The sequence below is a fragment of the Delphinus delphis genome, chromosome 4 (assembly GCF_949987515.2).
Source record: "Delphinus delphis chromosome 4, mDelDel1.2, whole genome shotgun sequence".
Taxonomy (NCBI): Eukaryota; Metazoa; Chordata; class Mammalia; order Artiodactyla; family Delphinidae; genus Delphinus; species Delphinus delphis.
The window spans coordinates 70160218-70172782 of NC_082686.1; the positions used below are offsets into that span (position 1 = coordinate 70160218).

Consider the following 12565-nt stretch of genomic DNA (forward strand, 5'->3'; position numbering starts at 1 on the left):
CAGTAGTTGTGGCGCACGGGCTCGGTTGCTCCATGGCACGTGGGATCTTCCTGGACCAGGGCTCGAACCCGTGTCCCCTGCATTGGCAGGCGGATTCTTAACCACTGCGCCACCAGGGAAGCCCTTGAACTAACTCTTGAAAACTGAAGACAAGGTGTTGGTCAGGGAAAGGAGGGGAAAGCCAGGAAGGCCCTGCAAGAGAAGCAGCAGCACAGGGAAAACCATGAGGGTGTTCATCAGTCAGGACTCTCTGGGGACCTTCGAGTCATTCCCTGGGGCTAAAGTCTTGGGGGCAAGCAAGGGATGAAGGTGGGGAGGCAGGCAGGGGCTACAAAACTTGGATTTGTCATGCAGGTCATAAGGAACCAGTGAAAGGTTTTAAAGAAAGTTGATAACAAAGACAGTACAATTAAGCACAAATACGAGGGGTTCATATGTTGGGAAGAGTCCTCTCTCAAAGTAGCTTGTTTAGTAATCTTACTCTCTACTAGAAAAAATTCTAGAAGAGTCACATGGAAGAGGCAGTGTAGCCTAGAAGAGAGAGCCTGGGCTCGGAAGTCCAGGAAGCCAGACTGAAACCCTAGCTTTGGAAAATGGTGTGGCCTTGAAACAGTCACTTCCCCGCTCTGAGACTGAGATTTCCATCAGTAAAACGGGTGTATTGCCACCCACCCGACAGAGCTGTCGTGCGGATTAGACATACGATATACGAAGTGTGCGGCATCTAGTAGGGGGTCCCCACACGATTGTTTTTAGCCATCAGAGGCTAAAGGAGTCCCTAGACTTCTGGGGTTGCATCATGGCGATGAGGTCTGGCCTCCCAGGAGCCATCCTTGCTCCTCCTGACAGGCACGCACACTGAACTGCAGAGGCTGAGGCAGCCCAAATGGCAAATCTTGGGTTCTTTTAAGAATAACTTTAATGGTGTACTAGTGCAGAGAGGGTTTGTGCTCCATGGTTCTAACAAGTTTAGAAAAGTGACCTAGAAATTTCCCCCAAGACAGGAGGGTTAGAAATTGAATATTTCCTGATGAGCCCACCAAGCACTGGTATTTGTATTGCTTTACGACAGCAATATGCCTATCACCACCCCAAACTTACATCCCTTCCTATAGGGTTTGAAGAAACATCAGCCATTGTTTTCAAATCAAATCATTTCACAGAGGCCAGTTCATATTATTCATCCTCAGATAAGCCACTCCACAATGACTGGCGTCCACCAACAGGCCACCCACCCAGGCATGTTTTAAATTGTTATGCAACAGACTCAGTTCACAAGCTCAGGTCTTTTACCAAATTGCAGAAAACTATACAAGAGTCCTAACTGGTTCCCCCACAAAAGGGAAGGAAGACCTTGCTTCCCCCAAACAGGATTAAAACATTCAACACTACCTAGAGACCCAACTTATAAAAATGTAGCTTTTCTTTTCGTCATCGCCTTGGGAGAAAGAGGAAGAGGCAATTCGCAGAATCTGCACACTTTCTGCACAGTCAACTTGTGTGCTGTGGTGCAGCCCACGCCCTCCCCCACCCCTCCCCCACCCCCTCACAGCATTCCTCCCCTCCCCCTCCCACATACCTCTTTGGAGCACCAGGCACATTTTGGGTGGATTAGCAGACATTCTTCACAAGAGGTGGCACTTCCACTAGTGCATATGTTGAGACCTTCAAAGAAAGATAAAGATGCACCAATTAGTTTCTGGCCGTAACCTCTATTAATGAGGTTTTCGAATGGGGCGGGAGGAGGAGTCACTTCCTTTTTTTTTTTACCAGGGGACCTCCGCGAGGCTGAGGAGTGCAAGGCCCCTGTGCTAACTGCAGGTGAAGGCTCACTGGCCAAAGCTAAAGACTGACAGTTTCTGAAGCACCCACCACGTGCACACTTGTGTTAGCAACTCCCATTCCTTCTGCTGCACCCACTTAGTTCCCACCGCCTTCTCCAGTAACACAGCAGGTCCTGCCTCATTGAGGGGGAACAAGGCCCCTTTACACTTAGTCCAGCCAAAATGACAAAAATAGTACAAAAAGGAAAGAAAAAACAAAAAACCGATCGATCTTCTTCAGGCATAAGAAAATCCTAAATCAGGTACTGTCACACCAGTGTACCAAAAGAAGCGAGCACAGCCCTTAAAGAAGAATACATCCCAGGGCTTCCCTGGTGGCGCAGTGGTTGAGAGTCCGCCTGCCGATGCAGGGGACACGGGTTCGTGCCCTGGTCCGGGAAGATCCCACATGCCGCAGAGCGGCTGGGCCCGTGAGCCATGGCCGCTGAGCCTGCGTGTCCGGAGCCTGTGCTCCGCAACGGGAGAGGCCACAACAGTGAGGGGCCCACGTACCGGAAAAAAAAAAAAAAAAAAAAAAAGAATACATCCCAGGAATACAATGTCAGCTTAAGATATGGGAAATCCATTAATTCAATATATCTACTAGTAGGTCAAGTAAGAAAAAAACATACCGCCTCAGGAGGTAATAAAAAGGCATTTGATCAAATTCAAAATCCATCCCTGATTTTTAAATAAAATCAGAAACTAAGATTAGAAGGAAACTTCTTTATTGCTATAAAAGTCACTTATTTCAAGCCCAGGCCAGTACCTCCTCCACCCCCTGTCCCTGTGCCGTTCATATGGGGAGGGGCCTCCCGAGGCAGGCTCCACTGTGGTACTGAGGTTAAAGCCCTTGTCCCCTCTCCTCACCCACCTCCCTACCTCACTCTACCCCCCCCTCCAGCTCCCACCCCCAACAGCAAAGACATTCTTGGTGAAACTTAGCATCCAGTTCTTTGTCTTCCTTTCTGAAACATCCCCGACAGATTTCTTTTGACCAAGAGCAGAACTGGTTGGTTTTTCTCTGAACAGAAATAACTTTATTTGGTCCTCACAGCACTAACAGACCCACTGGTCTCTTCTGGTTACTGCCTAGGGGCACAGCAGATAAATAGAAAAAAGAAAAACCCAGGGCCACCAGCCCCAGGAAGAAGGGCTCAGACCATAAAGGGGAAAAAAAAGAGTCAAGGAGATTAACAAGAGAGAGTGGAGGAGAAAACACCGGGAGGCGGAGACTATTCCCTAGCTCCACAAAACAACATAACAATATTGGTTGTAAGACATCTTAAAACTGTAACATTTCCCTAATTTGCTCATTTTAACTCTCTGCTTCTTCTTTGTCACTAGCAGTGAAAATCCTCAGAAAGTGGGTGACGCAGGAAGCTGCACTGTGTCACCCCACACTAGAGGGAACAAATACCATTTGGGATAAGAATGGCAGCTGGGATGGAACCTGAGGTGCTAGGAGGAAAGGCAGGGCAGCTTTGGAAGCCCACAGAGGGCGAGAATGATGGTTTTCCCCAGCCAGAGACCCCAACCTGAACCCTCCCCACCAGCCATCGCCCTGTTGGGGCCCCTGCCTCATACCCCTGGAGCTGGGGGACCACAATCTCACTGCCAGGCCTACAGAAGGACCTCCTGGGTGCAGTATTGGACTCAGAACACATTTTCCAGAATAAACAAGCTGGGACCAACCACCATGCACGCCTTATTTCAGGAGGTAGAGTCCTTTCCAGGTCCCAAACACTCACCAAGAAGGTCTCAGAATCCAGCCCACGGGGAAGTTGGGCTTGCCTGCCTCCTGTCCGCCTTGACAACCTCCTTTCTCATTTTAAAATGAATCCACTCACTTGGAGACATTCAGATAGGCACTTTTTTGTTTTTTTTTTTTTTGCGGTACGCGGGCCTCTCACGGCCGCGGCCTCTCCCGTCGCGGAGCACAGGCTCCGGACGCGCAGGCTCAGCGGCCATGGCTCACAGGCGCAGCCGCTCCGCGGCATGTGGGATCCTCCCGGACCGGGGCACGAACCCTCGTCCCCTGCACTGGCAGGCGGACTCTCAACCACTGCGCCACCAGGAAGCCCCAGATAGGCACTTTTTAAAACACCTTTTAAATAATGCCATTTGCAGAAACATGGATGGTCCTAGAGATTGTCATACTGAGTAAAGTCAGTCAGACAGAGAAAGACAAATATCATATGATATCGCTTATATGTGGAATCTAAAAGAAAGGCTACAAATGAACTTATCTACAAAACAGAAATAGAGTTACAGATGTAGAAAATAAACTTATAGTTACCGAGGGATAAGGGGGGAGGGGAGGGATAATAAATAAATAAATAAAATAAAACAAAATATAATAAAATAAAAAAGCCTTTTAAAAAAGAGAATGATGGCAGGAAAAGTTTCAAAATGCCAGTTCAATGTTTTGGTCTAATCTCCTTACCTGAATCACTTTGCTGTACAGCAGAAATAAACACAACATTGTAAATCAACTATACTTCAATTAAAAAAAAAATATTCCCCAGAACACTTAGCTTGAAGTATTGACATTAAATAAATAGATGTGGATAACCGGAAAAAAAAATCTCCTTACCTGTCAGAAACCACTACCTGAGGGGGTGAAAAAAATCAAAACTAGAATGAAAGTGACTTTTCTTCTGCTCTCCTCAACCTTATCAAATACACACTCAGGCCCTTGTGGCATGTCATTTGCTTTGATGTATAAAATCATTTCTATAAAAATAATGGGATTGCAGAACCCTGGAGCTAGAAATGCTTTAGCATGAGCTCATCAAGTCACCTCATTTTACAGTTGAAAACATGAGAAAACAAGAGTGACTTGAAAGAAGGAGCCCAGTCTACAAGTAAGAGGTCAGAAGGGGGCACTGGGGCTTCCCTGGTGGCGCAGTGGTTGAAAGTCCGCCTGCCAATGCAGGGGACACGGGTTCGTGCCCTGGTCCGGGAAGATCCCACATGCTGCGGAGCGGCCCGTCCGGAGCCTGTGCTCTGCAGTGGGAGAGGCCACAACAGTGAGAGGCCCGCATACCACAAAAGCAAACAAACAAACAAACAAAAAAACAGAAGGGGCACTGGTCGGCAAGTGCCCACGTAAGGTACCTGCCTGGGGATCCCTGCACCATCCCAGACGCAGGCCATGTGACCAGTGAGCTCCAGGGTCCTCTGGAGAAGAGAAGTCCAACGGGCCCTCAGTCAGAAAGGAATTTGAGATTGGATGTCTCATTTATGTCTCTGCCCTAATCAACATAAATTCACAAACACCACTTTCTAAATAGCAGGGCCTCATCACTGAGCTCTGGGACCTTGGGTCGGGGGTCTCAGGTTCACAGCATTAAGGGCTCCTCCGTTCTGACCCATATCAGACTGGGCTCTGGTCTTCTGCTTTGTCAGCCCGAAAGACCTTGGACGTAATCCTGAAGAGGCTCCAGGGATGTGACAGGCATCTGGTATGAAAACATACTGAACAACTATAAAATATTTGTCATCCTTAATTGCTTCTGTTACTCTTACATATTCACATGCAAAATAGTAAAGTAGTTTCCCTGCACTCAAAATGATTCCTCTAAAATCACATTGCTATAATTTGTAGTAACTGTAAATAGAAAGTAACCTTTTACAATCGTATAAAAATTAAAAATTTATTTTAAATATAAAAATAAAATTAGGTTGCTGTTGGGACAAATTAAAATTCAAGAAACCCTGTTCTAAGCATGTCCCAAACGCCAAGCACTGGACTAGGGGATGCTAGAGATACAGAGATGAATGACCCAGGCCTTGCTCCCCAGGAGCTCACAGTCTGCCAGGGACCAGGTAGCAGCCAGGAACTCGGGGAACCAGAAGCATAGACTGTGTGCTGATATGAGCCACGGTGCCAGCCTTACTCCCTCTGGCATCTCTCCTCTTTCCACCTATTAATATTTCAGTAAGCTTAGATTTGGCTGGATGAGTCACTTGGCACCAATAGCATTTTGAAAGGAAGGAAGCAATGAAAAAAACGTTAAAACAGCTGCAGTTCACAAATGTCAGAGTGTTGTGTCTAGGTCATGGTAATAGATGCTAGCAGCCCAGACAGTGGCCACAACTTTTCTTGGTTACTGTTTGCACAGTGACCATTCCAGCTCAATGTCAACTGCCTGCAGCCCTTAATGTCTCTGAAGCCAGGGGTTTACTGCAAACCATCATCTGAAAACACTGTCTCCTTCCCAAACTCATTGACTCATCCTTGCCTGTCATCAGTCATATCCAGGCAGCCGCCATGTCCGGCCGATTCTTCCTTCAAGATGCGTGAAATGTTTCTCCTGCGTGAAATGTTTCTCCTAACCCATCCCTTCCTGCCTGCACCCTCCTCCAGCTAGGTGAGAGAAACACAAACCCGAATTACATTTTACTCGTTGTTTTCAAGACAACAGAAAATAAAAACATTTCATCATTCTTGTTTGCGGGGGGCGGGGGGGAAGTGGTAAGGCACTGGAGTGCCTCTTCCCATGCCCTGAACCACAATCCCCACGTGTGACAAAGTCTTTCCAGTGCTGATTCTAGCAATTAAAGAGTCATCAGTCTAAAGATGTTACCATGAAGTGTAAATACGCCCTAGGAAGGATCTGTCTTGTTTATATCTTTACTGCCTTTCTGAACAGCAGACATCTGCAAAAACACGCAACAACGTCGGCTTTACAGATATGACTTGTTTTTTTTAAAACACCAATTCAAATACTAGAATACTAAGTGGCTTTAAAAAAGAATGTGCATGCTCCCTATTCCCTTCACACCGATATGAAGCTCACTCGGATACACTTATCGCTAAGTTAACAGAAAAGGCAATACAGAACAGTGTGTTTAGTGCTGCCTTTCAATAAAACTGGGGGAGGGAGATCTGTAATAAATGTACAGAAAACACTATGGATCCGTAAGAAACTGACAGGGATGGTCTGAGCAGGGAAGGGGGTGGGGGCAATGCCCCAGACTAACGGGCAACAAGCATGGAAAAGAGATCTCTCACCCTACACTTGTTATGCTTTTAAAAAGTATGTGAATATATTACCTATTCAAAAATTTATTTGTAAAAAGACAACTGGGGACTTCCCTGGTGGCACAGTGGTTAAGAATCTGCCTTCCAATGCAGGGGATGTGGATTCGATCCCTGGTCAGGGAGCTAGATCCCACACGCCGCAACTAAGGAGCCCCGGATTTTCGTTAATTATAACGTATTGATGTGGTTCATTCATTGTAACAAATATGTCATATGAATGCAAGATGTAAATATAACAGGCAAAACCGGAAGTGGGGCATACGGGAACTCTCTATACTACCTTCTCGACTTTTCTGTAACTAAAATTGTTTTACATGTTTAGGAAGTTGAGGGTTTTAAGGTCATTGAAACCATGGTAGGAGTGGCCGGGTGGGGAGGACTCAACTGAGGACCAATCATTGTGTCCGTATCAGGGACCTAAAGGTAAGTGAGACCTGGCAATTCACCACGTGGCAGATGAGGCAGCCCCCAGTCTCTCTACCAGACAGAATATGCTATGAGAGCAAGGGAAGGAGAGGCCAACTCTGCTCCATCTGAGGGATGCAGACAAGGCTTCACAGAGGACGGAACATTTGGGCTGGAGTCATGGGCTGAGGAAAAGGCTTTCCTGGCACGAAAGATCCAAGTACTTGTTCTGTCACTTATTGGCTACAAGTCATTTAACCTTTCCTGGCCTCGGCATCTTCCTGCAAACAATTCCAGGGGTGGACTAAACGGCCTCTATCATAGATTCCAGCTCAAAAAATCTTGACACACTCAAATGAGTTCTCTCCCTCACAACAATGAATGTTTCCTCCTAATAAGTTACATGCATAGTCCCTGACCTCAAAGCTAGTTGTAGGAGGAGGCAAGGAGGTGAGGACGGGACACTCCGCCTCCAACACACACACACAGTACCAAGACTCGTGTTCATCCATTCATTCAACAAGTATGAGTCAGGCACTGTTCTAGGCACAGAGGATACAGTGTCAAATAGAACGGACAAAGCTCCCTGCCCTCACGGAGCTTACGTCCTGGTGAGGGCACAATGCTCAGAAGAGAAGATGGACGATACTCCGGATAAGGAAGTACGTTAGATGGTGATAAGTGCTAGGGAGAAAAATCAAGGAAGGCAAGGAGACAGGAAGAATGTGGGGCAGGAGGCTGCAGCTCTGGCTGAGCTGGAGACACTGAGAAAAGGCTGGGGGGTGTGGGGGGGTGTGGAGGCGGCCCGCCATGCAGAGATCTGTAGGGAGAGCATTCCAGGCAGAGGGAAGGCCTGCAGCTGAACTCGAAGACAACGAGGCCCTCGGTGCTGGACTGAAGTGCATGAGGGGAAGTGGTGAGAGGCACGGGGGGCAGGGGGCATTCATGGAGAGCCTGGCAGGGCACTGGCAAGACTTCCGGAAGCCACTGGAGGGTTTGAAGCAGAGCGACACGATCTGACTTGAGTTTTAACAGGATCACTCTGAGCGAGAGTTGAGAATAACTCTACAAGAGACAAGCAACCATCTCTGAAAAACTCTGGGGGGCAGTGGGGTAGGGAACTAGCCTGGAGGTGGGGAGGGGCACTCTACAGCCCTGCTTCAAGCATCCGCCACAGGGGAGGTGTCAAGGCCTGTCTGGGAGCAAACTTTTCACCATGTGGCCCAGTAATCGAACCCTGCATTCGACAGAAGCGGCAGCCTCACCAACAAATGGGCACCTATAAGTAAAGTGTTCCTTTACATTTAGAAAGGCCGTTACTCCCATTCCAACCAGAAAGAAAGAAAACACACCACAGCCCTCCGCCCCGACCAACTGAAAACACCTGTGAAGCGACCCCACCCCATTAACACAGCTGCACACCGCCACGTGAAAGGGGCACCATCGTTTAAGTACTGTGTAATCGTCCCACACGATGTTAAAACTTCTCAGAACGTCTCCATGAGCTCACTGGAGGAGAAAAAGTAGTTACCAGGGTAGGCAGGCACGAAGGGCCTTCTGCCAACTACTTAGATATTTTAATTCTCCGTTGCCTCAGTAGCTAAATAAGCATGGAGAACAAGCAGGAGAGGAATACTAATTAGAGCTAATTAGGCCCTGCCCTCTTCTGCCTCAATCCCCTTTATTGAAAGTCCCCCTAATTCAAGGATGATGGCGCTAAAGTGTAAATACCTAGGGTAAACAGCAGCCGACACACCAAACCCCCTGTTTGCATTTCTGAACCTTTGCCTGGTTACCTGAGGAGGGCTGCAAACCCAAGGCCAAATTCCAACAGCCCCAGCATAGACCAGGGAATCATGGGGGGAGGGAGTGCTGCCAAGAGGAGTGCAGTAAATAGGATAAAGGGCTCTCCTAGGATTTCCAGCATTCTAACGTGCAGGACATTCACCAGAAGAACATTTGATTTTTTTCCTTTTAATAAACAATGATAGCAAACATGACTCCAGTTCCGCAGCCCGATCAATGCCACACTCCTCCCTCCTTCTTAGCAAAGATCAAGGGTCTCACCCCAGAGAAACCCTTCCCTGGTTATGTGCGAAGGCCATATCTTCGGGTCCTGTCTGGAGGCCCTCGGCAAGGGGATAATAAGGAGAGCTGATAACCCTGGGATGGGGGCTGTCAGCCTGCCAGGGACTTGTTTGAAGTGAGCCCCCTCAAATTAGAAGTCTATTTCCTGCTGGATTAAACACACAGATGAAAGATGTATACAAACTTGGAAAAACAGAAATCACAACGCAAATGGAAAATAATGTATTGAAAGAATTATTTGCAACTGGAAGTATTTAAGGTTTTACTAGAATCAGAATGTCAAACTGTAAGGAAACTAAGAAGTCATCTCCTTCAGCAGTTCCCAAACTTCTGGATTTCACAGATTATTAGGATCATTATGATTTAAAAAGAAAACAAAAAGAGAAGGTAGAACGTATATAGGATTGCCAGATTTTTTCTTTTGCTCAAAATGAAAACCACTCTCTATTATCATTACAAATTATTAAAAAGTTTTCCCACCAAAAATAAAAAAGACATAATTTCAAATTAAAGGACAGTCCTTGGGAAGCAGGGGGCTGTTGGCAATGATATACTCCTGTGTGTGACACAAGATACATCCTTCTCTTTGCCTTTCCCTGGGGACCCATGAAAACATCAGCAATGGGCACTGGTTGCCAGATGGGTGTTTGGAAACCGGTGATCTACCCCAAGCTCTGGAGTGAAAAAAGAAACCTGCTACAGTAATAACTTTGAATTAGGCCCTGAAGAAAGTTTTTGTTTGCCTAGACCTCTCCTGTCTCTCAGACAGAAACCTCCACTGCCTTCATGTAAATGAGACACGGCAGGGGACAGTCCTTCCCTCCCTCGCAGCCAGACATTTGCTTCCCGAGAGCAATCGAGAATCTCGGGCTTGAAAGTGAATCGAGCACCCCAACACAATTATCTCCTACGGGAAAGGAGAAAGTTTGGAGCTTCCTGCGTTTGGGGGAGGGGGGATGGGATGGCGGTAGCTCATCTGCCTGGCAGCCCCAGCGCCCAACAGAGCATCCCTCCGCTGTGGCCTCCCAACTGCCACATCCAGCCCCCTCCCAACTCCGAAAACTTAAAGCAGGTAACTGAGGGCTCCTCACGCAGCCGCCGACCCCGGGCAGTATCGCGCGAGTGCAACTGCACACCCCCTGCCCTCCGTTCCAGAATCAATCCTCCAGAATTAAGGGAGTGTGCTGTACGGGGTGTTTGTAAACTCCGGGATAAAGCCAGGCAGAAGGAATCAGATTGGGATGTTCCAGCTGGGGCTTGGTTCCCAGGTGGGGCTGTGGTTTGGGACGCGGGTCTCCCCTCGGGTATGCGAGGGCTTGGGGGAGGAAAGAGGGGGTTACATCTTTACAGGAAAGCGGCTGGCCTAGGCGCGGTGAAACTCTAGGATTCGCTACGAGGGCCTGAACACCCGCGTTTCCAGGAGACTAGCCCTCGGGAGTAGTAGCCCTGGCCCCCACGCTTTGGCTCCAGCGAAGACTCCGGGTCACGCGCCTCCAGCTGCCCTTCGTCTCCCCGGGACCAGGGTACCGGTGGCATCACTCGGCGCCTCCCAGCAGCCCGCCGCCCCCGGCCGGCCACAAGGGCCGCTTTGTGCCGGGAGTGCAGAGCCCAGATCCCGACGCGGGGCTGGCGGCGGCCCTCCCCGCGCAATGGGCGCGGGCGCTCGCGGGCTGGGTCAGCAGACGGGCAGGGCTGTTTACTCAGGAAGGCTCCTCCTCGCCCGGGAGGGGACTGGAGGCCGACGACCGCCCTGCGGAGCTGCGGCGGGCCGCGAGCGGGGTGGCGCACGCAGTTCGGAAGCCCCCCACCGGGCCGTCCCCAGCGGCTCGCCACCTGAGAGTGCCCCGAGGATGCCTCCCACCTTCAGACAACGGCCCGGGGCCCTGCCCCTCCGAGACGCCAAGGGCGGCTCCGTGCGCCACAAAGTTTCTTTGCACCGCCAGCGGCACGGCTTACCTGGGAGCCGGGGCACGAGCGTGCAGAGCCCGAGGAGGCAGGCGTACAGGGGCGCGGGGGCCCGCGGCATGGTGGGGCGCCCGGCTCAGCTGCGGCGCGGGCGGCGGACTCCGCGGGGACGTGCGGCCGGGGCGCGGGGGCGGGGGGCCGGGGGCCGCGGCCTGGCGGGAGGCGGGGGCGGCTGCGCTGGCCCGCGCCCCGCCGCCACCATCCCTCCCGCAGCGCTTGCCGCCGAGTCCCGGGGCCGCCGCTGCGCCGGCTCCCCGGCCGGGACGCCCGGGGTGTCGCCGCTCGGGACGGTCCCGGCGGGCGGCTCTGTGCAGGGAGGACTCCGGCTCCTGCACGCACCACGGGCTGAGGCTCCCCCGCGCGCCGGTACACTGCGCCCGTCGCCTCCGCCCCTTCCCTTTTCTTCCTCCCTCCGGCCCGCGGGGCTCCACTTTCCTCCTCTCCTTACTCCTCCCCTTCTCTCCCCGTCCCGGCCCCCGCCCGGCTGCCACAAGGTCAGCTTACGGCGAGGCGGGGCGGGCCGAGCTCCGCCCCTCCCGGGGACCGGCCAGCACGGGAGGCCGAGGGCATCCAGGTGCAAGTTGCTTCCGGCGCACCTGGCGGCCCGGGCAGGGGTCGAAATCCTGGGGTAGCGTCTGGCCCGGCTTCCCTAGCAGCTACGGGAAGGGGGAGGGGCACGCTCCACGGGCGAGCCGAGATTATACTTGGGGTTGCTGGATTTAAGGAGAGAGAGCGGGTCCGGGGCGGGGAGCGGGGAATCGTGCCGTGGCAGTCTAGTCCTCTCGAAGCCGTGCTCGCCGGAGGGACGGAGGCACCGGCGAGTGTTACCGCGAGGCGACGTGCTCTGTGGGGAAGTGAGGGCACGTGGGGCGTGGAGACACACACAAAACGCACTTTTCCCTCCCTCATTAAAGTTTTGCCCTTTACGCGGATTCGAGGCTGGCCAATATGTCACTATTCTGCTTTTTTCGTATGTCGATACGCTGGCGGTTTCCGTGAAGCCGAACAAATAAACTGAAGAACAGATGCTCAGGTTTTCACCTTATCCTTTACACCTGAGCTGGTTCTAAAATTGACTGTAAGGGGCGGGGGTGGGGAGCTTCCTCTAACAGCACGTGCAAAGGACCAGGTGGGCTTGGGCTGGGCCACGATGAGTGGGTTAAGACTGGAATGGTTTATAGGCAGCAGCAGAAGAGGCAGCCTTCATGTACCAATAGAAGGAAATAATAGTAGG

At 50.8% G+C, this 12565-nt stretch overlaps 1 protein-coding gene across 5 annotated transcripts in view; it reads right to left on the minus strand.

Moving 5' to 3' along the window:
* The window catches only part of LOC132424763 (integrin beta-5-like), an 86082-nt gene extending 74153 nt beyond the window's left edge, over positions 1 to 11929 (minus strand). Inside the window, exons 1-2 of one of the 5 annotated variants that reach the window (XM_060010807.1) lie at positions 11323 to 11920; positions 1580 to 1665 (exon numbers count right to left, since the gene is read on the minus strand). In XM_060010807.1, the coding sequence (XP_059866790.1) occupies positions 1580 to 1665; positions 11323 to 11392 (156 nt within the window). In that variant the 5' untranslated portion in view covers positions 11393 to 11920. Of the gene's footprint in view, positions 1 to 1579; positions 1666 to 11322 lie in introns of all 5 variants that reach the window. The other 4 variants (XM_060010806.1, XM_060010808.1, XM_060010805.1 and 1 more) reach the window with 4 other exon arrangements.
* Positions 11930 to 12565: the final 636 nt, after the last annotated feature.